We start from the raw sequence: 23,004 nt of genomic DNA, 5'->3' as shown, positions 1-23,004 counted from the left end.
ATTAGGTATTAAGTCTTGGTGGGGTGTAGCATAAGTGACTCAATTTTGGGCCTCCTTCTCCTTTTTAACCATCTCCACCTTTTGATCAGACTCTCAGTGCAACTGAGAGGTGTGATCAAAGTATGAGGCCCTAACACCACTGTCAGCTCTGCAGTTCTCAGAACTTTGTATGAAATTTTGTTGATCATCTGTGTGGTATCCATAGGTCATGTTGTTGTTTTAAAGATTTTATTTATTTATTCATGAGAGACACACAGAAGCAGGTTCCCTGTGGGGACACCGATGCAGGACTCGATCCCGGGACCCCAAGGATCACCACCTGAGGTGAAGGCAGATGCTCAACCACTGAGCCTCCCAAGTGCCCCAGTTTTGTTTTCATCTCTGTGAGATTCATGGGCTACAATTTCTAGGTTTATGGTCTTCAAGTTGGCCATCTCCTCGTTCCTTTCTGATGTTCCTGTATTAAGGGGATCATCTATGTGGTGGTTAGTGGCTGCAAACTAACCACCTTGAGCTCTTAAGAGACTATAACACACTGGGGAGATTACTATGATTGTTATAAGCAGGATAATTCCTAATGTCTGGAGTGCATTTCAGAGCCACTTTGGCCCTTAAGACCCAAACCAATCAAAATCACTTAAGTCCAAGAATAACCCTGTTGAAGGAATCACCTGTGGAAGCCACGTGGCCTGCTCAAGGATCTCGTGCATGAGTTTCAGCTTCCCCAGAGGTGTTAATTCAGGTGCCACAGGTGGTTTTGGTCATAGTGCAGACATCTCCTTTTTTGGCTAAAATATAACCAACCTGGGAGATAGATGTGATGGCATTATCTTTCTAGGCTGGTACCAGAGTATCAGAGTAAAGTACAGAAGAGGTGGAAGAGAGTTTCATGATTAGTTCAAATATAAAGTTTTGATCTGGCATCTGAAGAAGCACCCTGCTTTGGTGTCAGCCCTTTCTCTTCCTATTGGATTTAGTTTGGAAGTCCCCAGTGCTTTTTTTTTTAATTTTTATTTATTTATGATAGTCACAGAGAGAGAGAGAGAGAGAGAGAGAGAGAGAGATTGGCAGAGACACAGGCAGAGGGAGAAGCAGGCTCCATGCACCGGGAGCCCGATGTGGGATTCGATCCCAGGTCTCCAGGATTGCGCCCTGGGCCAAAGGCAGGCGCCAAACTGCTGCGCCACCCAGGGATCCCCAAAGTCCCCAGTGCTTGTGTAGGACCGACCGCGTGTCAGATGGAGCCTTCTTCAGGAGTGAGATGCCTATCCAAGGCTTAAGTCCTGAAGTCCCCCTGCCTTCTGGATGGCGAAGAGGGAGATTCAAGGACAGTCTTTGTTCTTGGTGATTTCCAAATCAGAAGAGTGGGAGAAAATTGGAAACATTAGTTTGGAGAGTTGGAGCCATGTTTTTGAGGAAACTAGAGTAATTCAGGATCCAGTCCAATTTATAACAGAATATCAAAGACAATTAGCAGGATTAGAACCTAATATAGGCAATATATCTAATATAGACAAAGATGTACACATTTCTTGTCTCAACAATTACCCTCATTTTTTTATAGTAAAATTAATTTGTTTGCATTAACCTTTGCCTGATTATTTTCTTAAGTGCAGTAACAATAGTGATTGACCATATAAACTTTTTTTTTTAAGTTGGTTATAGTTTTTTCTTTTAAAATAAATACTTATTTTTAAGTAAACACTGTGTCCAACGTGAGTCTTGAGCTCACAACACCAGGATCAAAAGTCCACATGCTTGGCCAGCTGAGCCAGCCAGGTGCTTTCCGCTTTTATTTTTTTTAATGTTTTTTAAAGATTTATTTATAAGGGGGGGAGGGGCAGAGAGAGTCCCAAGTAGACTCTGTGCTGATTGTGGAGCCCAACAAGGGGCCTGATGCTCAGAGATCACAATCCAAGCTGAAACCAAGAGTCGGATGCTCAACTGACCGTGCCATCCAGGTACCTCTCCCTCTTTTAAAAAAATTTATTTTTTGACCATATAGGCTCTTTTTAAAAAAAATAAAAATTTTTATTTTTTAAGTAGGTTTCACACCCAGTATGGAGCCCACTGTGGGGCTTGAACTCAGGATCCTGAGATCAAGACCTGAGCTGAGATCATGGGTCCTATGCTTAACTCCCTGAGCCACTCAAGTGCCTCAATATAAGCTCTTTTTAATACTACTGTTCTGGAACCTTGTAAGCAAGGTGTTATGTCAGTTTTTCCAGGAGGCTTTATTGGCTCTGCAAAGTCAACCTTGATGTGGAGAACAAAGGCAAAAGAAATATAGGGAAAAAAATTAAACTTCCTTACCACTTACAGCCCATTGACAAGTACTTGGGGCAGCCAGAGTGACCTTACTCTAGGAACACAACTGCCTTAATGTTAATACTTAGCTACAGGCAAAAGGCAACCTTAGCTCGACCTTACCCATCCTACAGGATCCTTAAGTCTTTAACATATAGAAAATCCCTTTGGAAACTTCCTTTATCTCTACCTGTCCACCTGCCCCAAGATGTATGTTACCAATAGTCCTCCACCCATATGGTCCACTGATACAACTGAAGGGTCTCATGATTAAGGGTTTACTAGACAGTAGCAGATGACCTTATCCTACTAACAGCTAGCCTTTGAAGGTCCTGGAATCCTTGCTTCCAAACTCCATAGGGACTTGCATGATTCCCTAACCCCCCTGAGCTTGAAAGGATATAATCGATCACTCCTTACAACCCCAGGGAAGCTCTTTCTACCCATGGGTCTTGTCCCCATGCTTTAATAAAACCACTCTTTTTGCATGAAGATGTCTCGAGAATTCTTTCTTGACTGTTTAGTCCTGGATCCCAACATTTCCCATCAATCTTAGTTCTTTAATGCTGATCATATCTGAGTCTATGCATATTTCTCTCAAATAGGACATGCTGGTCAAAGCTTTAGGAGTACAGCCAAGGTTTCCAATGGTGTCTGGTTATAAGGATCAGACTCATTGAATCTCTGCAAATAACTATTGCCATGAAAAGAATACCCAAGAGCTTTCCAATCCTGGAGGAATTAAGTAGGGAGAAAAATTAATGTTTCATCATTGTTCACAAAGGTATATCTTATCAGTTTGTTGATACCTTAAGAGAACAGAAAAGGTTTCTTAAAATCTGGAAAAGCAAAATGTTAGAGAACCAGTGGTATTTTAAACCAGAATTCATAAAAATTATAATTATCTTCCTTGGTTCATTCAGTCCCATGTTATTCATGTCCTACTTGAATATTGTTTTTCTAGTTCTGAAAATTCTTTTTTTAGATTTATTTATTTATTTATTTATTTATTTATTTATTTATTTATTTATTTATTTATTTTAGAGAGAGTGTGCAAGAGTAGGGGGAGGGGCAGAGGGAGAGGGAGGGAATTCCAAATAGGTTCCCCACTGAGCATGGAGCCTGATGCAGGGTTTGATCTCATGACCCTGAGATCTTGAAAACCCTAAGACCTCAGACCCTGAGCCAAAACCAAGAGTTGAATGTTCAACCAACAGCCACCCAGGTGGTCCCCCCTTTTTATTTTTTAAAGATTTATTGACTTATTCGTGAGAAACAGAGGCAAAGATACAGGCAGAGGGAAAAGCAGGCTCTTTGCAGGAGTCCAATGCGGGATTCGATCCTAGATCCCGGGATCACGACCTGAGCCGAAGGTAGCTGCCCAACCGCTGAGCCACCCGGGTGTCCCAAGGCCTCCCCCCCTTTTTAAAATATTTATTTATTTATTTTTTAATTTTTATTTATGATAGAGAGAGAGAGAGAGAGAGAGGCAGAGGGAGAAGCAGGCTCCATGCACGGGGAGCCCGATGTGGGATTCGATCCTGGGTCTCCAGGATCACGCCCTGGGTCAAAGGCAGGCACCAAACCGCTGCGCCACCCAGGGATCCCAAAGATTTATTTATATATTTGAGAGAGAGTGAGAGTGCACTCATGTACAGGTGAGTTGGGCGAGGGGCAGAGGGAAGGACTCTCAAGCAGACTCCTTGCTTAGCGCACAGCCAGAAAAGGGGCTTGCTTAGTCCCATGATCTGTGAAGTCATGACCTGAACTGAGCTGAAACCAAGAGTCTGATGCTCAACTGACTGAGCAACCTAAGTGCCCCATGGTTCTGGAAATTTTTACCCAGTTCAGTTGCATGATCTGAAAGTTATCAGAAACCTGTATCCTAGAGTACTTGTCAGATTCCTTTCCATGAATTTCTCTGAAAATGAAGCACATTTGCAGGAAGTTTTCATAAAAGCATCTGAATAAAACAACTCTCTGTAAAATGCCTATTCTTAAAGATGTGATGAAAGGTCATTACAATGGAATTGACAAGGAAATTTGATTATTTTTGTGAGTGCATTCATTTTAAGATAATAACTAGAATTACAGCTGTTAAAAGTATGTCAGTACCTATTCGATCTTCAGGAATTTCATACAGTTTCTGGAACACTTATATTAATAACACACATCCATGCAAATATAATCTAAGAAGGCTTAGCATCATCTGTTTGACTAGAGTCCCATGTAATTTAACATACCAGATAAGCCTATTTAGTATAATATCTTCCATTTTATAAAGAGATTTTATAAGAGATCTCAATCCTTTGAGATGTTCCAGGGACTATCTGGAAAACCCAAAGTTAGTTCAAGGTCAGAAAGACTTCATTTAGAATTTGATTTTGGGCAAGTTTGTTAAAATATCAAAAGGTTTGGATACTTAAATAGGATCATATGTCATTATGAAACAATACTTATCCATTTCACCATATCTTCAGCTCTTCTGTGGTTAAGCCTATTTTCAACAAAAACTTCACATAGGCAGATACAGAAAGTCAAATAGTTGTACAGAGCCATAGCTATTTTAATTTTGAAAGGACAATTTTTTTAACTAATCAAAGACTGATAGAGACAAAACAATTTTTGTTTTTCCTGGCAGATTACATGAAAGATGAAGAAAAACTTTTGTTTATAATATATTAAGAGCAGACCAATAACCTGAAAGAACTTTGTCCTTTTAATGGAGAGAAAAACAAAATTCTAATTTTTCACTAGTGTACTTTTGATATTTAAGCTCATTTTTAGGGGCCCCTGGCTGGCTTAGTGGAGCATGTGACTCTTGATATCAGGGTCACGAGCTGGGGCCCTATGTTGGACATAGAGATTACTTAAAAAAATTTTTTTTTTTAAACAGATTCATTTTAATCTTAGCCACCCTGACTATACATTAAAAGTTCCTTTTCAAAGATTCCTTTTCCACAAATCTTCAACAACTTTCTTTTTTTATTGTCAGAATTTGTCCTGTGTATTCCCTCTGTAACTAATCACTCTGATTTTAGGACAGAATTCCTTTTTTTTTTTCCCCCTTAAAGATACATTTCCATTCCTCATACCTTCTTTACCTGCAAGCACACATCCTACTTTTCTTGCATATGGCGATATTTCCCTTATTATATCTTGCAGCTTTAATCCTGCATACTAATTAGAATTTTTAACCCTTAGGAATTTTAAGAAGTAAATAATTGTGAACCATCTTTTATATTAGCACCTGTGAGTTGGTGTATAACTGGGGCATCCCAGAGAGACCTGGCTTGGCCACTCGTTGCCAACAGAATCTGCAGGCCGAGATGACTGGTGTTGAAACAAGAAAGGGATTTATGTCAGTGAGGCCAATGCCGGTGTCTCAAAGACTGTCTCCAAAGTGCCCAAGATACTTCCAGGTTTATATAAGGAAAATATGGGGGAAAGGTCAGTGGGTGCATGGGCTGTGCAGTGAAGGTCAGGTTGACCCTTGTCTTGGAGTCAGTCAGGGGTGGTGTCTTGCTGGGCCATCCTCACTGTTTGAGGGGGACGTTGCTGAGGATGCTTTGCCCTCAGGGTCTTCCCCCTGAGCCAAGAGACAAGCTGGAAAGAAGAACCCAAAAGAAAGTTTGAGGTCAAAATGGAGGCAGCTGAGGTCCTCTTTTAGGCAGACTTACAGAGTTATGACTTCTAGAAATACATGCTTTTTTTATAGAAAATTTCTCAGGGTGGCACAATGCATGTTTACTAATAGACTCATATCTTCAGCTCTTCTGTAAAAGGAAGCAAAAAATGGTTAAGCCTATTTTCAGCAATGAATGTTCCAGCATTTTATCTTATTTGGAAATAATCTGTATATTCATTGAATTCAAGTTAATTTAGCAAAATTTTAAGGTTTCAGGTTACCAAAAGAATTTAGGGAAACTATTTAAAAAATTCACATAAAAAACTTTTTACCCACTTATATCTATTGAATTTACTTGTTCTTAACAATTATTGGTTAGATTACCCACAAAAACATCATGACTCAAATATGGTATTAGACAATCAGCCACTGTCTCTTATTGACAAATAAGTAACCAGTAATAGTAATATGTAATATTTAGTAACCAGTAATATGAACCTATTTGATTAGTAAATCTAGCTAGGATAAAAGCATTATATTTATTGTGACAACTCTAAAGACATACTAATTAAACCAACAAACTATCTTTAATATCGAATGTCTTCCCAGGTCATATGAACCTGAAAAACAGTTGAGTTAATTTGTATTATATTTCTGAGATTTAGAAATGCCTAATTTATAAGCCAATTAAATAGACCTCTTTACAAGTTAATTTTAGCAGCTTAGCAATTTTCCAGAGGTAGAAAATGCCACCCATCTACACATACACACATAGACAGACGTTAACGAATAAGCAGAAACCTGGTAGTTGTTATTTTAAAATTTTTACCGTAAGATATGATAATACAGAACTCATTAGTTTACAAAATAACAGTTGGATTCTAACTATTTCTGGCAGATGAAATAAGTTAAGGTTACCGACTCAGATGGCTATTTTTTCTACTAAAATTTGTGGAGAAGACATATGAATTTTCATTTATCTAAATTTCAGAAGACTTTTACTCCTTTCATTCTACTCATAAGAATTACCTCACTGAGGTTTGTACTTTTATTTTTTCACCTCAAAGTCACAGGGAAAGAATGTAAGTTCCTTCGAAAAGGACTTTGATTTTTCTAAGGACAATACTTTACAAGCCTTTGGAGATAAACAGGAGAGGTATAAACAGGAGAGGTTTGGGGATGGGTGAAAGGGATAGGTTAACTTTGAATTGCCTCTCCACATGCATTTCTAGTTTTGTAAAGATTTTTAAGATAAGGACAGTTGCTTTTAATTCCTCAAAGATTTGGGTTATATCCTAGATGAGCAGTGACTGACCTATCCATCCACCTGTGTGGGAATGCTTCTCCGTCCCACATTCAGCTTAGAGAAGGACTTAGCTTCTCTCAGTTTTTTCAAGATCCCATCTGTAGGCTGTGAACCGGGTTTAAAGCAGAGTTCATAGCTCTGAAATTTACTGGAATTTGGGAAGGTTTTCTATTTTGTGGGTTTTTGTTTGTTTTTGAGAGAGTGAGCAAGTGAGTGTGGGTAAGAAAAAGAGGGAGAGGGAAAGAGAGAATCTTAAGCAGCCTCCACATCCACGAATAGCTCCATCCCAGGACCCTGGGGTCATGATCTGAGCCAAAGGCAGATGCTTAACTGACTGAGCCACCCAGGTACTCCTAGGCCTTGGTCTTAGGTACTTGTTCTGTCTTTAATTTTATGTTAGTCTTTTATTTATTTTTTTTTAAGATTTTGTTTATATGACCTGAGCTGAAGACACTGAGCCACCCAGGCCCCTACATTAGTCTTTTATAATAGATATTTCAATGCAGATATTTTGTAATTTAGAAACCTCTTGGAGGCTTATGCACACCAATTAAAATCACATATCACATTCTGTTTAATTTGGTAATCCTTCCTTTTAACTGTGCTTCTTAAATGAGCTGATCTAATTGGAACATTACTCATAATGGCCACTGTAATTCTAGCTTGTCTTTGGTAAGATTTTGCCAGTTCTGTAGATATTTATAGCTTTTGAGACCACAGTTCTTAGGCATAAAATAAGCAAGTGTGCCAGGTGGTGGCACACTTCACTCTTTAGAATTAAGGATCCTATCTTTACTATTATTTATTATTTATTTTGTAGCTTAGTCTGAGTTCCTCAGAGCCAGATTAACACCCAGGAGAGATGTGCTGTGGGGTTGGGGTTGTGTGGTGTTTCATGGTGTGCCTCACTGCATAGAATTTTTCTTGAGGTTGGCAGGTGACCTAGTGACAGTCTAACTGGTTCTGTGCTCCCCCTCCCCCATCCTAACACAGGTGTCTTAGGGCTAAGTGGTGAGCACTGTAACAGCTCTTAATGCTTGACTCATGCTTACCAATTTTTGTGGCTTTTTGGGCCCCCACGACTCCCATTAGCAGTTAACTTTTACATCATGTGCACATTCACAGAAACTAGGATCTGAGGAACTAGAACTATGGACTTCAGCAGTGACTAAAGAACTGGGGAGAGGGGAAAGTGTTGATCCAGCAAACCTCAAAGAACAGAGACTGGACTGACTACAAACAAATGGGGAACTGCAGCTACTCCCCACGTGGAATCTGGAGAAGGGTTCCAAACAGACTGAGAACTGCGGATGGAAATGCCAACAGTTCCCCCTGTGGAATCTGAGAATGGAACTAAAATCTGGGGTTTGGAAGTTTCTGTGGAATGGCCAGTAGAAGGCCCTGTGTGCACCACCAGGAATCCTTGTGGAGCCTCGGCCTGGGGAGAGGGTTGGGCCAGCGGGCCGCAACACGTGGAATTGCAGACAGGGGCTCCGCATGCTGTGGAACTTTGCATTGCTACCAGCAGTTCCCACGCAGATCTTGGGGCAGGATTAAGGGCTGTGGTTTTCCACTCAAAAAGCCAGTTAAATCAAGAGCTTGATGCAGAGGGCAGAACACAGAACCAAGAGAGAACTCACCTACGGCTCGGATGTGGTGGGAAAGATGGTGAACTCCCATGTGTTTGGGGTTACCATGCCCGTGTTCCTCATTTTCCCTGAAGCCCTCAGAAGTCTCCTTCAGTCCTACCGCTGCCACCAAATCTGTTAAATAACAATAAGACAATGGAGTAAATGTAAATATCAAGTTGGCTTTATTCATGAATTGGGCAGCATCCCATCTAGCAAATAACGTAGAAAGGAACCTCATTGAGCTGCAAAAAGGAAAGGGTTTTAAAGGCAGAGAGGGAGAGGAAAGGAAAAATATTTACAAAAAAATGCATTGTTTTAGGCAAAGTGACCCTCCAAAGGGGAATAGAAGGGGTCTATCAGCAGATTATCTCCTGATGCTCTCTGGGAAGTTTCACATTGCCTGCTTGGAGGTCACGTTTCTGGCAGAAGCTGAAGTTGCACTGAGGCTAGGTATTAAGTCTGGGTGGGCTTTAGCATAAGTGTCTCCATTCTGAGCTGCTGTCTTCTTTTTAGCAAGTGCTCATTGGCTAAATAAATGAACATTCCAACAATTCATGTGAAAGGAAAGTACTGATGGTAAATATTTGGAAAATATTTTCAAACTTGCCAATCATTGTTTCAAAACTAAAATAATAAGGAAGTGCTATTTTCTATACATCAGGCTAAAAACTCAGGGGAAAAGAATGAAAAGACTAAAAACCACTGGCCCAGCTTCTAGGTAACAGATGTGTTTGCCCTCAGGAGACTGGTGACTGAGGTCAGGTGCTGGTCAGGCTGGCCACAGTTTATGTCCTGCTGGCTGGTGGGTGACTTGAGGCAGCAGGCCTCCCACCCCCCATCCAGAAACTGGAGACACCAGTAGCTACTTCCCAGGGCTGCTGGGGCCTGTGCTTCGTGAAGGGTATGCTTTGTATCCCCTGGAGCTCACGGTCACCTCAGTTGTCATTATAAATCAGCCCAACTAAATGGGAGAGGAATTTGGTAATCCATATCAAAAGCTATTTAAAAAGCAATAAAACTTCACTCCTAGAAGTGCAGGAACCATGTCAAAAGGAGAACATGTTCATTTTCAGACGTATTATAGCATCATTCTTATAATAGGAAGAAAGAGGAACTGAGAAGAAATTGGAAATGAAGTTACATGAAAAAAGAGGAAACAACTGTGAAAAATACATAACCATATATTCCTAACCCTAAGGAAGCTCTGCTTTTGTTTGATGTGGCCTGGACATTATAATCATCACCAGCTCACCAGTTACTTCGTTTCAGATTTTGTGCCAGACCCATTATGTGTATTATCAACTCTAGTCTTCCCAACAGTCCTATGAAGTACACACTGTTAAGACTTGTGATAACTGTGATTATATTAAGAAATAGGTATTTGGTCTTCATCCCCATTTCTTGCACAGGATTTACTAACCCTTTGGAATTTCCTCAGTGAGGGTTTTGTCTTTACCTTACTCATAAGGGTAAATTCAGATAAACTTTAAAATGAGGGATTTAGACTGCCTACAGGGAAGAATTTCCTGAATTAATGAACTGACTGTTCACACAGGTTTCCAGGGAGCCCTGAAGGAAGCTTTCATATTGCAAAATAAAGGTCTAAGATCATTACCTTTCCATTGTTTTATTAAATATTTGCTCGCTTGCTCTCTTTTTTGGCCTGGAGGCTAGAGGGCAAATTAATTTCTCATAATAGTATAAGTGGGGAGATTGGTCTAAATGAAACATTTTGCTTTCACTTTAGCCAGTAGTAGGTCTCTTTGTCCACCAAATCGGCAGGTGTAAATTTAGAATGGTTGTGGTCATGGTCTTTAGGTCATCCTAAGAGCACTTAGTAACGTGGTGAGTGCTAAGCCTAGGGAATGTGGAGCAGCGGCTCTTTCTTCCTTCGGACTGCTGAGGCTCATCCTCTCTTCTTCACATCTGTTGTGGAAACCAGAAGGAGACTCAGAAGTCAAACCAAAGTGATGGAAGGCAGAGCTTCTCAATTGGAAAGGGTGTGCAGATCCCCACAGCGCCCTGCTGACTGGGCGTCCTGACATCTCCCGAGCTGCACTCAGAGTGGAGTAACACGGTCCAGGAAAATTCAGGCTCTGGTGTCGCACAGACTGGGGTTCACACGGATTTGGCAGAAGAACTCTGGTCAGGTGAAATTCAAATCCTTGTGAGCCTTAATTTCATCATCTGCAAAATGGAGAAAATACCAGCTCATGACATCAGCATATTGTCAAATGATATGTGAAAAGATATGGGACACTAGTAAATTCAGTGCCCATCACACCTTAGCACGTGAAGAACCTTCCATGCAGGAAGGTCCTGCATGGTCTGTTTATACACAGGACGTGAATGGTGGTAACCGAAGCCTTGTTTGTAGTAGAGACATGCGTACAGAAGGGCACCTGTATGTGTGCAAAGTGAGGGATGAGAGATCTCAGGGACACATGGGTGGCTCAGTGATTGAGCGTCTGCCTTCAGCTCAGGGTGTGATCCCAGGGTCCTGGGATCCAGTCCCACATTGGGCTCCCTGCATGGAGCCTGCTTCTGCCTCTGCCTGTGTCTCTGCCTATCTCTCTGTATCTCTCATGAATAAATAAATTAAAAAAAAATCTCAGAGCCCATGAGTGTAGGCATTCTAGAAGCACCCCTCTTTACACAGGTGCACTTTGTCTTTAACATGTCTTTCAGATGCTTTGTTTTTCCGTTTTTTTAACTTCTTTTTCTAATTCTTACCAGACTTAGATAAAAAAAAGCATGTAGAGCTGAAGATGGACCAGGCTTTGCTGCTCATCCATAATGAACTACACGGAACAAACATGACTGTCTACTGGAATTCTGAACGTTGTTATCATGTAGGTATTACATTCAGGCTCACAATTTTATTTGCTTTGGGGCTGTGTGAGATGGTCCTTAATGCTCTCATACCTGAAGTCCTTCACATGTTCACTTCAGTTTATAGGTAAGGATAGGCTGTAGAAGGAATCAGAAGACATATAATCAGGGAGCATGCCTAGCAGTGAGCCACATCAATCTCTTTATCTTTTCCCCTACCCATCTTTTAAAAAATTACTTCTTGTTGATGAGCAAAAGCGACAGACCACATTTTATTTTACTTCTCTGCCTGCTGCGTAATCCCATTGCTGGACCAGAGGAGGAACGAGTGACACCTGGGTGTTCTCCAAGGGCAAAGGTACTGAGGACAATGGGAGGCTCCGGTTGAGGCATGGCACGTATTCTGGGGATCTGCCCTTCTGATAATAAAGGATTTATTTATTAAGTTTTTAATTTTAATTCCAGTACAGTTAGCATACAGTGTTATTATTAGTTTCAGGTGTACAGTGTGGTGACTTAACAATTCTATATGTTACTCAGGGCTCATTAAGTGTACTCCTAATCCCTATCACCTTTTCCTCCACCCCCATCCACCTCCCCTCTTATAACCAGCAGCGTGTTCGCTATAGTTAAGAGTCTGTTTCTTGGTTTGTCTCTCTCTCCTTCTTTTTTTTTTTTTTTCCTTTGCTTGCTTGCTGATAAAGGATTTGTTTTATCTGAAGGTGCAACACCTAGATCTTGTTGCTTTTTTTGTTTTTAAGATTTTATTTATTTATTCATGAGAGACACAGAGAGAGAGGCAAAGACACAGGCAGAGGAAGAAGCAGGCTCCCTGTGGGGAGCCCGATGTGGGACTCGATCCTAGGACCCCGGGATCACAACTGAGCTGAAGGCAGACACTCAATCACTGAGCCACCCAGGTGCCCCTAGACCTTGTTGCTTTTTAAGTACAAGGCCACTCTTCTGTGTAAAAGAAAATTTTCTCTATTTCCAAATTGAGCATTTAAATGTACTGCTTTCAGAGGAGGAATTTTTATTTATTTTATTTATTTAAAATTTTTTATTCCTTTAATTTTTTTTTAGTTAGTGGGGAGAGGGGCAGAGAGAGAATCTTAAGCTGATTATGGAGCCAGAGGCAGGGCTTGACCTCACAACCCTGAGATTAAGACCCAAGCCTAAGTCAAGAGTCTGACATCAAACTGACTGCGCCACCTAGGTGCCCCTGGAGGAGGAATTTTAATGCATAGATTTTCCTCCAGTGGGTTGTATCCCACTGTAAGTTGAAAATACTGTGAGATGAAAATGCATTTAATACACCTAACCTACTGAGCATCATAGCTTAGTCTAGCCTACCTTAAATGTGCTCAACATCTACACTAGCCTATGGCCTCTCAGTCATTAACCCTCAGAATTGCATGACTGACTGGGAGCTTTGGCTTGCTGCTGCCCACTGTCACGAAAGAGGATCCTACTGTGTATGTCAGCTCAGGAAAAGATGGAAATTCAGAATTCTAAGTATATTTCTACTGAATGCATATTCCTTCCCTACAGTCTAATCTGAAATGCATTTCATTTCATAGGGTCATAATGTTGAAAAACCATAAGCTGAATCCCTGTCAAGGACTTTCTGTATAGGGACCTGTTTACTGTAAATAGCTTTAAAAAGCAAACAAAGAATCCCCAGTATGGGTACCAGCTGAAGAGGTGACAATACATGGTCCCTCCTCTATTTGATTGAACCCATTGAGAGCTCTACAAAGTAACATGAAGCAAAGAAAATCTATAATGTTAAGAAGAATAGCAAAGACAAGATTTACCAGCCTATGAGAAGGACCTAAAAGAAACCTGAAAAAAAAAAAATCAACAATAGCTGAATTTCAAAGCCACAGGTAATTCAGAGAATGAACAACATGTCTTCTAAAATAACAGTATGGCCTAAAATTTATAGAAAAACAAGTTGAGGGGGAAAAAAAAAAGAGTACATTGCCAGGCTATTAGCCAGAGGGCAAGTAAAGCATCTTCAGAATTAAAAAAAGTAGAATCATTGGTACAAAACAGTGATGCTGGTGACAAATCAGAGAATGAAAAAACAGAAGAATTAGCTATATGTGACTAGTACAGGAAAAATATTGCTAATTCATTTTTTAATTTTTAAAAATTTAAAAAAGATTTTACTTATTTATTCATGAGAGAGGTAGAGACACAGGCAGAGTGAGAAGCAGTCTTCCTGCAGGGAGCTTGATGCAGGACTCGATCCCAAGACCCCGGGATCACAACCTGAGCCAAAGGCAGAAGCTCAACCACTGAGCCACCCAGGCTTCCCTATTGCTAATTTATTTAGAAGAGCATGTGGGCGCCTGGGTGGCTCTGTTGGGTAAGTGTTGGACTCTTGATTTTGACTCAAGTCATGATCTCAGGGTCATGAAATTGAGCCCCACGTTGGGCTTCCCACGTACTTGAGGCATCTGCTTGAAATTCTTTCCCTCTCTCTCAAATTAAATCTTTACAAAAAAGTAAAAGGGCATGGGGATAATTATGTTTTAGGAAAATGTTTGCACTTAAACATAGTTGTAGAAGATGTCCCATAATTGCAGAAAAGACCTTAGCTGAAAATTGGAAAGACACTTGGAGCCTGTAAAGATTTAACAACCAGAAAATGCTATCAAGACATAACTTTTTAAAAATTCTGAACATTGGGACGCCTGGGTGGCTTATCAGTTGAGCATCTGCCTTTGGCTCAGGGCATGATCCCTGGATTCCAGGATCAAGTCCCACATTGGGCTTCCTGCATGGAGCCTGCTTCTCCCTCTGCCTATGTCTCTGCCTCTCTCTCTGTGTCTCTCAAGAATAAATAAAATATTTTTAAAAAAATTCTGAACATTATTGATATTTTTAAAACCTTTAAGCAAATATAGAGATAGACATTCAAGGGAATGCAAATTATAATAATTTATATTTGTAAACTAGATAATAAATACCTGGGAATGATGGATTTACAGGTGAAGGAAATCAGTTATCTGGTTGAGACTTTCTTTTCCTCTTTGCCTCTCTTCCCTTAAAGTAAAAGCACTTAAGAGACATACACATTGAAAAACAAATAAACATTGAATAAATGTGTACATTTCATAGCTCAAGGACAACTAAAGATACCTATAATGTGTCAGCAGGTGCTTTTGAAAAGAGAACAAAAACTGGAGGAAGGTTAGTGTTGTAATGTTAACTATGAGTAATTAGTATAACTGACTAAATAAAAGTAAGATGTAAATGAGAAAAAAAGAAAAGAAAAAGAAATGACTTTTTAGTATCCTAAACAATATTCCTCAGGGGAACCTGGAGGCGGTGAGAAGGTTGGAGAAGCAGTGAATGGGAGACAAATCCTGGGCTTTAATTGCATTGAGGATATCCAAATGATGATCTGTTACTTTGATTATTATTTTCAGACATAAATTAGAATAAACAAGGCCGTTTCTTTTTTTTAAGTAGACATGTTCTGAGTATAATAAATATAATAGTTAATGTTACTATATCCTTAAAATATTAAAAAAGTATACAATATGGAAAATATAAATGACAAAAGACAGTAAAAGTAGAGGAAAGAATTCAGGGTGAGCAAGTCTAGACTAATGGCAACAAATACAAATGGATTAACTTGTATAAAAATAACTCATTTGTATTAAAATATTGTGAATAATTTCGAAGTTCTTTTGGAAAAAGGGAAGTTATACATAAATACATTGACTAATAACAAAGACTAAAATATAAGAGTGTTGTATTTAAAAAGAATACATCAAAAACAAAAAGACATGTGCACTGTATTTTCATGAGGTAGATGTGCAAATAAAGGGGGCCAGGCTTTAGCATTTGCATGAATGATAAAAGAAATATTAATACTAAAATAGAAGCACACCAAATAAAAAGCCTCGGAATTTAGATGGGCCCCCTACAACACATGGAAAATAACAGTAGGGGGTGCCTGCGTGGTGCAGCCCTTTGAGCATCTGACTCTGGGTTTGGGCTCAGGTCCGGATCTGAGGGTCTGAGATCATGACCTGCATGGGGCTTGCTGCTTAGCTGGTGAGTCTGGTTATAAGAGACTCTCTCCCTTTTCCTTTGCCCCTCCCACTTATGCTCTCTCAAATAAATTAATAAGGGTGACTGGGTGGCTCAGTTAAGTGGCCAGCTCTTGATTTTGGCTCAGGTCATGATCTCAGGGTTCTGAGATTGAGCCTCACAATCGGGCTCCCTGCTTGGCTGGGGAGTCTGCTTGTAGATTGTCTCACTCCTCTCCTTCTGTCCCTCCCTGTGCATGCTCTCTCTCTTTCTCTCTCTCTCCCTGTGCCTAAAATAAATAAATCTTTAAAATAAATCTTTTTTAAAAAAATGGTACAAATTATAGAACAGAACTGTGGTGAGAATTAAGCATTCACTGTTATCAGACTGTGATAGGTCAAGCTCTTAGGGTTTAAGGATTAAACTGGTGAACTTCTGAATCAGACCACAAAGTGGTAGAGTGGAGTAGTTTAGAGCGTGGATTCTGCTGCCTGAGTGCCTGGTTTGAATCCTGCCTCTGTCACTTACTGACTGAAAATGAGAGAAAAATTAAAATGAGTCAAGAATGATTTTGTTTGGTTTTCTTTTCCGAAGTGGGCTCCATGCCTAGTGTCAAGCCCAGTACAAGGGCTTGAACTCTTGACCCTGAGATTAAGACCTGAGCTGAGATTGAGTTAAATACTTAACTGACTGAGCCACCCAGGTGCCCTAAGAGATGATTTTTTTTTTTTTTAAGAGAGGGAGAGAGTGCGAGTGGAGAAGCAGCAGAGGGGCAGAGGGAGAGAGAGAGAATCTTCAGCAGACTCCACACCCAACACAGAGTCCAATTCAGGGCTGTCTCACAACTCTAAGATCATGACCTGAGCAGAATCAAAAAGAGTTGAATGCTTAACTGACTGAGCCACCCAGGCACCCCAAGAGATTTTTAAAAAATATTTATTTATTCACGAGAGTTGCAGAGAGAGAAGCAGAGACACAGGCAGAAGGAGAAGCAGGCTCCTTTCAGGGAGCTGGATGTGGGACTCAATCCTGGAACTTCAGGATCACACCCTGGGCTGAGGGCAGACACTGTGCTACCCAGGCCCTCAATAGATGATTAAAAAAAAAATAAAATAAAAGTTGCACAATTGATAAATTGATTAATAAAATTTAATAAAATTAGAAATTAAGATATGTATAACCACTGTAATTAAAATAATTATGGTCAAATGAACAGCTTATAAGCTGATAAATTTGAAATTCAAAACTTGATTTCTAGGGTGCCTGGATGGTTTAGTTGGTTGAGCATCTGCCTTCTTGTCGGGTCATGATCATGGGTCCTGGGATTGAGCCCCACGTCAGGCTCCCTGCTCAGTGGGGTGCTTGCATCTCCCTTTCTCTCTGCCTGTAGCTCCCCCGCTTGTGCTCTCTCTCTGTGTCAAATAAGGAAATAAAATCCTAAACAAAGCGCAGCCCTGGTGGTGCAGCGGTTTAGTGCTGCCTGCAGCCCAGGGTGTGATCCTGGAGACTGCGGATCGAGTCCCACGTTGGGCTCCCTGTGTGGAGCCTGCTTCTCCCTCTGCCTGTGTCTCTGCCTCTTTCTGTATCTGTATATATCTCTCATGCATAAATAAATAAAATCTTTTAAGAAAAACTTAAACAAAAAAAAGAAAAATTGATTTTCTTTAAAAATATGATATGAAGATTGATTATAAAGAAATTGAGAACATAAATAGATCAACAGTTAAGAAATCCAGAAAGTTACAGTGAGTTTCTGCTCCTAGAAATATATAATTTTTTCTACATTTTCAAATAATAAAGAATTATCAGTTTATATAAAGTAACCTATATATAAGCTTCCCTCCCACAAAAATGATGGCTTGATATCTGATTTATTCTGCAGTATAGATAGGGTGTTAATCTTAAAATCTGGCAAAGACAAGAAAAGACATTCAGGTCATACTTTTTAATCAATGTAGGTGCAACAATCTTAAATTCTATCAAGTAGAGTAAGTTAGCATATTGAAGGATTTATTTATGATGACTTATGTTTTTATCCTTGAGGAATCAATAGAGTTCATACATAAAGACGATGATGAAATTTTAGGGTGAAAATACAGGTTAAATGGAGAGATAGCCAATACATTCCGATATGAAGACTAAACATAGAAAAAATGGCGGTATTTCTTAAATTAACACATACTTTTAACACAGTTGCTTGTTAATATATCATGGCTCCTTTATAGAATCTATGTAAGTCATTCCCACATTGATAGGAAAAATGAAATGAACATGAGGATCAAAGGATGGCCCAAGAGAACAGGTAAAATGGAGACGTGCTGTACAGATAAGATGTATTACCATGTCACAGCCACTTGTGTAGCTGAAAAGAGGAAGTAAGGCTAGTGGACCAAGTAAATATAAGAAGGAGAATCTAATTTACATGAGAATTTAACATAACATATTACAACTGAAACCATGGGGAAGGTATCTGGACTTATTATATATCATTTGTCAAAGACTCCAGGCAGATTCAAGTTAACCTCTCCACAAATGTAAAAAAAATACTAAAAAAGATAATATATTTTTAAACTAATAAATAGAAGAAATGGCAATTAGTATGTACAAGGCATTAAAAACTTGTAATTAAAAATTAGAGAATATAACACGATGAAAAGGAAAGCACTAGAATGGGGAGATATTTGAGTTAGTTAAAAGTTTAATATTGTGGTATGTGAAGATGTAGTTCTAAGATGATGTTCAAGGAGATTTTAAGAGATGGTTCATAGCATAAGAAATATAAACAAAAGAATATTGGTTTAATCTGATAATTTAAAATAATTACTCTTAAGATTACTCTTAAAGCTATGATATCATAAATATTTAGCACATGAACAAAAAGAAGAATGATTTCTAAATCCTAGTAAGGCAAAGGAGAAATAAGTATACTGTAATTTTTCTTATTTGAATGCTGTTTGGACATATAACAAGGACCATTAAAATGATTTTTTACAAAAGATTTATTTATTTATTTGGTGAGGGAAGAGACAGAGGGAGAGAGAGCCCCAACAGGGCTCCATCCCACCACCCTGAGATCATGACCTGACCCAAAACCAAGAGTCAGATGCTTCACTGACTGTGCTCCCCAGGCACCCTGAAAATGGTAATTTTTTTATCCAGTAGCCTCATTTTTGGAAATTTATTTTAGGGAAGAATTTAAAGGAATAAGAATGTCATGTGTAGATCTTTGAAAACCAGATAATTTATGTAAATTAATATAAATTATATATACTATATCTTTAAAAACTTAACTTACATAAATTATACACAAAAAGATAAAAGCTTTGAAAGCAGCCTAAATACTAACAACTTTAGTATTTAATGAACTATAATGCAACCATTAAAAAATTTAAATATGCAGATTGTGGGACATCATGGAAATTTACTTGTATGTGATATGTAAACAACGAAATGCAAAATAATATATGCTGTATTTGTTAATTATGTGAAAATTTTACCTATGAGTAAAGATTGTACAGTTCCATGGGCACACATAGTTATATGGGCAAATATTATCTAAGTTTTTGGAATTTAAGTTTTTTTATTAAAAAAAAAAAAAAAAAAAGGGATCCCTGGGTGGCGCAGCGGTTTGGCGCCTGCCTTTGACCCAGGGCGCGATCCTGGAGACCCAGGATCGAATCCCGTATCGGGCTCCCGGTGCATGGAGCCTGCTTCTCCCTCTGCCTATGTCTCTGCCTCTCTCTCTCTCTGTGACTATCATAAATGAATAAATTAAAAAAAAAAGTTTTTTTATAAGTATGAAGGAAAAGTTATCTCAGGATTTCAGGTGGATATTCATGTGCACCAACAACCAGCGGCCTTTCAAATGCCTCTAAGAGTTGCTTGTGTTTCTGTTATACAGTGCTTGTTTCAGATTTTGGTAAACGTTTCCTGGAGTGGGAAACCCGGGAAGCCTAGCATTGCCGCAGTGGCGTTGAGCACCCAGCATGGATCTCTCCTGCAACTCAATGACACCTTGGAAGAGAAAGAAATTTGTAGGTTTGTACCCGCTTTGATGTGACCTATTGACACCCAGGTTTTTCTTTCTTTTTTTTTTTTTTTTAAGATTTTATTCATTTGAGAGGGTATCTCTCCCTCCTTTCTTTCTCTCTCTTTCTTTTTCTCTTTCTCTTTCTCTCTCTCTTTTAAGATTTATTTATTTATTTATTTTTGAGAGAGGGAGAGAGAACATATGAGCAGGAGGGGCAGAGGGAGAGGGAGAAGCAGACTCCCCGCTGACAGGGAGTCCCAATGTGGAGCTCCATCCCAGGACCCTGAGATCATGACCCAGCTGAAGGCAGACACTTAACAGACAACCACCCAGGCGCCCCTGACACCTGCATTTCCTATTTTTTTTCACTGCATGGGTTTTAGTTTTTCATTCCTTCAAAAATTTTCTTTTGTCTTTCCTCGTCTGTACTCAGGAATGCCTGTCACTCTGCCTTGATGACATTGCAATAATCTAACTCATTTCCTAATCTAACCATTTTTCTTTATTTTACCACATCTTTGTAGGCTGGAATACAAATTTGGAGAATTTGGAAACTATTCACTCTTAGTAAAGCATGTCCATAATGGAGTCAATGAAATTGCTTGTGACATAGTTGTCAACAAGAATCCAATTGATAGTAACCTTCGTACGTATGTGCTCTTTGTTGCTTTTTAAAAATGTGTGTTTTAAGGATTTTAGTTTTTAAGTACCATTTGCAACACTTTGTGTACTTTAAAACCTGGATTATTGGTTATCTAATTTAGTTATGGTATATATATTGATTGTGTAATTGGTGTATAAATAAGAAAATTATGTGATACATAAGAAAATTATATGATCAACATATCCTCATAGATGTTTAATTATGAAGCATAAATAAGCCAAAAAGTTAATGCAATAGCAAGAAACTAGAAATAGGGCAAATGACTGTCAAGTGTCTTTCCTTGATTTAGGGATATGGGCACAGTATTCCCTGTATGTGTATTACATGGACAGTCCCGAGATTCTTAGATTAAGGAGGGACTGTGCATTCTCTCATAACTCCACTGAAGAAAATCTGTCAATCCGAGCCCCCATTAGATAATATAATATATCCCTGTGGCATTACTAAGTCCTGTTCACAGTGAAGTTTTTGAAGACCATAGGGTCACGTCAGAAGAATGGAAGAGCCAACATGAAAGGACCAACATGGGCCAGTTTAAGTATTGAAAAGAATAATGAACATAATTGATGGAAATACACTGAATATACAAAAATCAATGAGATCCTTATGAAACTAAAAGGAACAGAGCCCCTTCCCTAAGCAAAAATAGTACTTTGGCTGCCTTTGGAGGTAACAAGGACACCTGATGTTAACTAGAGTGACTTAGAATTGTCAATTGAAAGGAAGGATCTAAGCATTTTTCTTGCCTTTCCTGTTTTAATTGTATTTTAGGATAACTAAGTAGTCTGAGATGATGAGGGTAAATTCTTTAAGGCTAATCCTGGCTGGTATGTGTGGCAGAATAGTTCGTAGCCCCCAGGGAAGGAGTGGGGACAGGCAGGAGTCAGAGTGGGTGGCCCGGGAGGGGCAGGCTGTCCCCCGCAGGACACGGGCGTTGGGCGCGGGACCAGTCGCCAGCAGGTGCTCTTGGTCAACGCTGGGGGAGGACACAGCACCAGCTGTGAAGCATTCTTGTCAAAAAAAGCTGACCTTTTTTAGTGAAATCTCTACAGTTAATTGCCCACGTGCCGAACATTTGGAGGATAGGATGAGTTAGGTGCCAACGTGAGGAAGCACAGTTACTGCTCTAGAACAGGAGGCGTCCTAATAGACAACTTGTTTTAAACAAGTCAATGGCTGCTTACATCAGAATTGCCTAAAGAGACATGACGAACCAATACAGAATGTGAACCTTGTTTGTATCCTGATCTGAACAAGCTAACTACAAAAAACATTTTTGAGATAACTAGAAAAATTGGAATATGGACTCACTGTTAGCCAGGGGATTGTTAATGACACTGTGATTATTTACATTTTTAAGAAACTTTTAATTTTGAAATAATTTTGGATAATTTTGAAATAAGTTTAGACTTAACAAGAAAATTTTGAAATGATTTTAAACTTACAAGAAACATTGCAAGAAAAAGTTTCCATATACCCTTCTGCCAGCTTCCCCTAAACCCTTAAACTATATAATCATAGGATGACCAAAACCAGGATGTTAACGTTAGTACGGTGCTGTTAACTGATGATTAGGCTTTCCGGATTTCTCCTATTGTCCCTTCTAAGGCCTGTTCTTTGGTCCAGGATGCAGTTCCAGAGATCCCATAGCCCATTTAGCTGTCAGGTTTCTGCAGCCTTTCTTTGTCTTTCATGACCTTGATACTTTTGAAGAGAACTGGCCAGTTACTTTATTATTTGCACTTGCTGTCTGTTTTCTCATGGCTAGGTAGAGGGCATGCATTTTTGGTAGATGACATAGAAGCCTTCTCAGTGGGCCACATCGGGGATTACACGATGTCAACACATCTTTTGTGAGGCCTGTGCTTTAGAGATACATAATGAAGGTGGACAGAGGAAATGACGTGATGTCTGGGATTTGCTTAAAAATGCTTCAGGCAAAAAAGCAGAGGCAGAGTAGCAGTAGGTGAAGCAAGGGTGACACTATCTTGATAATTCTGGAATCTGGGTGATGACTATAAGTGGTTTATTATGCAAATCTCTGTTCTTTTGTGTATGTTTGGTATTTTTCATAATGAAAATTAGCACTCCCCAATGGTGAGTGTTCTCAGTTGTTTATATGGAAGTTAGCAGACGGATATAGGCTTTTCCCTCACTTGTTTTGTTTGCATTTTTCATTTACAGATTAAATGTAGTGACATGACAGCTGTGATGCTTATGACATTTTGGTGATACAGTGTTTTCTTTGATTTTTATAGCTGTGTGTATTGCGTTCCTTGTTGGTGTGGCGCTCATCATTGCAGTATACCTTCTAAGGTTCTTGTTGAGGTAAGCAGATGTTAGGACACAATTGAGGTGAAGTAGAATATAGAAAAAATATATTCAGGAAGGCTGGTTTGACCCTTTCAATGACTGTTATTCTTTGATTAAATGAATCCTTACTGCATCCACCATGCCCGGTCCAGCTTGCAGAATTAGGGATCCATATAGAATAAGAAATGGTCCCTGATTTCAGGGAAATGATAACCTAGTTCAGTGGATCTTTGCCTTCAATCC

General features: G+C 39.3%; 1 protein-coding gene across 1 annotated transcript in view; it reads left to right on the top strand.

Moving 5' to 3' along the window:
* HGSNAT (heparan-alpha-glucosaminide N-acetyltransferase) overlaps positions 1-23,004 on the top strand; it is a 42,905-nt gene that overhangs the window by 2,872 nt on the left and 17,029 nt on the right. The window contains exons 2-5 of the mRNA XM_072763375.1: positions 11,609-11,724; positions 19,656-19,792; positions 20,309-20,430; positions 22,707-22,776. Of these exons, the coding sequence (XP_072619476.1) occupies positions 11,609-11,724; positions 19,656-19,792; positions 20,309-20,430; positions 22,707-22,776 (445 nt within the window). The remainder of the gene's footprint in view (positions 1-11,608; positions 11,725-19,655; positions 19,793-20,308; positions 20,431-22,706; positions 22,777-23,004) is intronic.

The sequence above is a fragment of the Vulpes vulpes genome, chromosome 7 (assembly GCF_048418805.1).
Source record: "Vulpes vulpes isolate BD-2025 chromosome 7, VulVul3, whole genome shotgun sequence".
NCBI classification, from domain to species: Eukaryota; Metazoa; Chordata; class Mammalia; order Carnivora; family Canidae; genus Vulpes; species Vulpes vulpes.
Note: the sequence above shows the minus strand (reverse complement) of the source record. Positions and strands in the feature narration are given on the sequence as shown.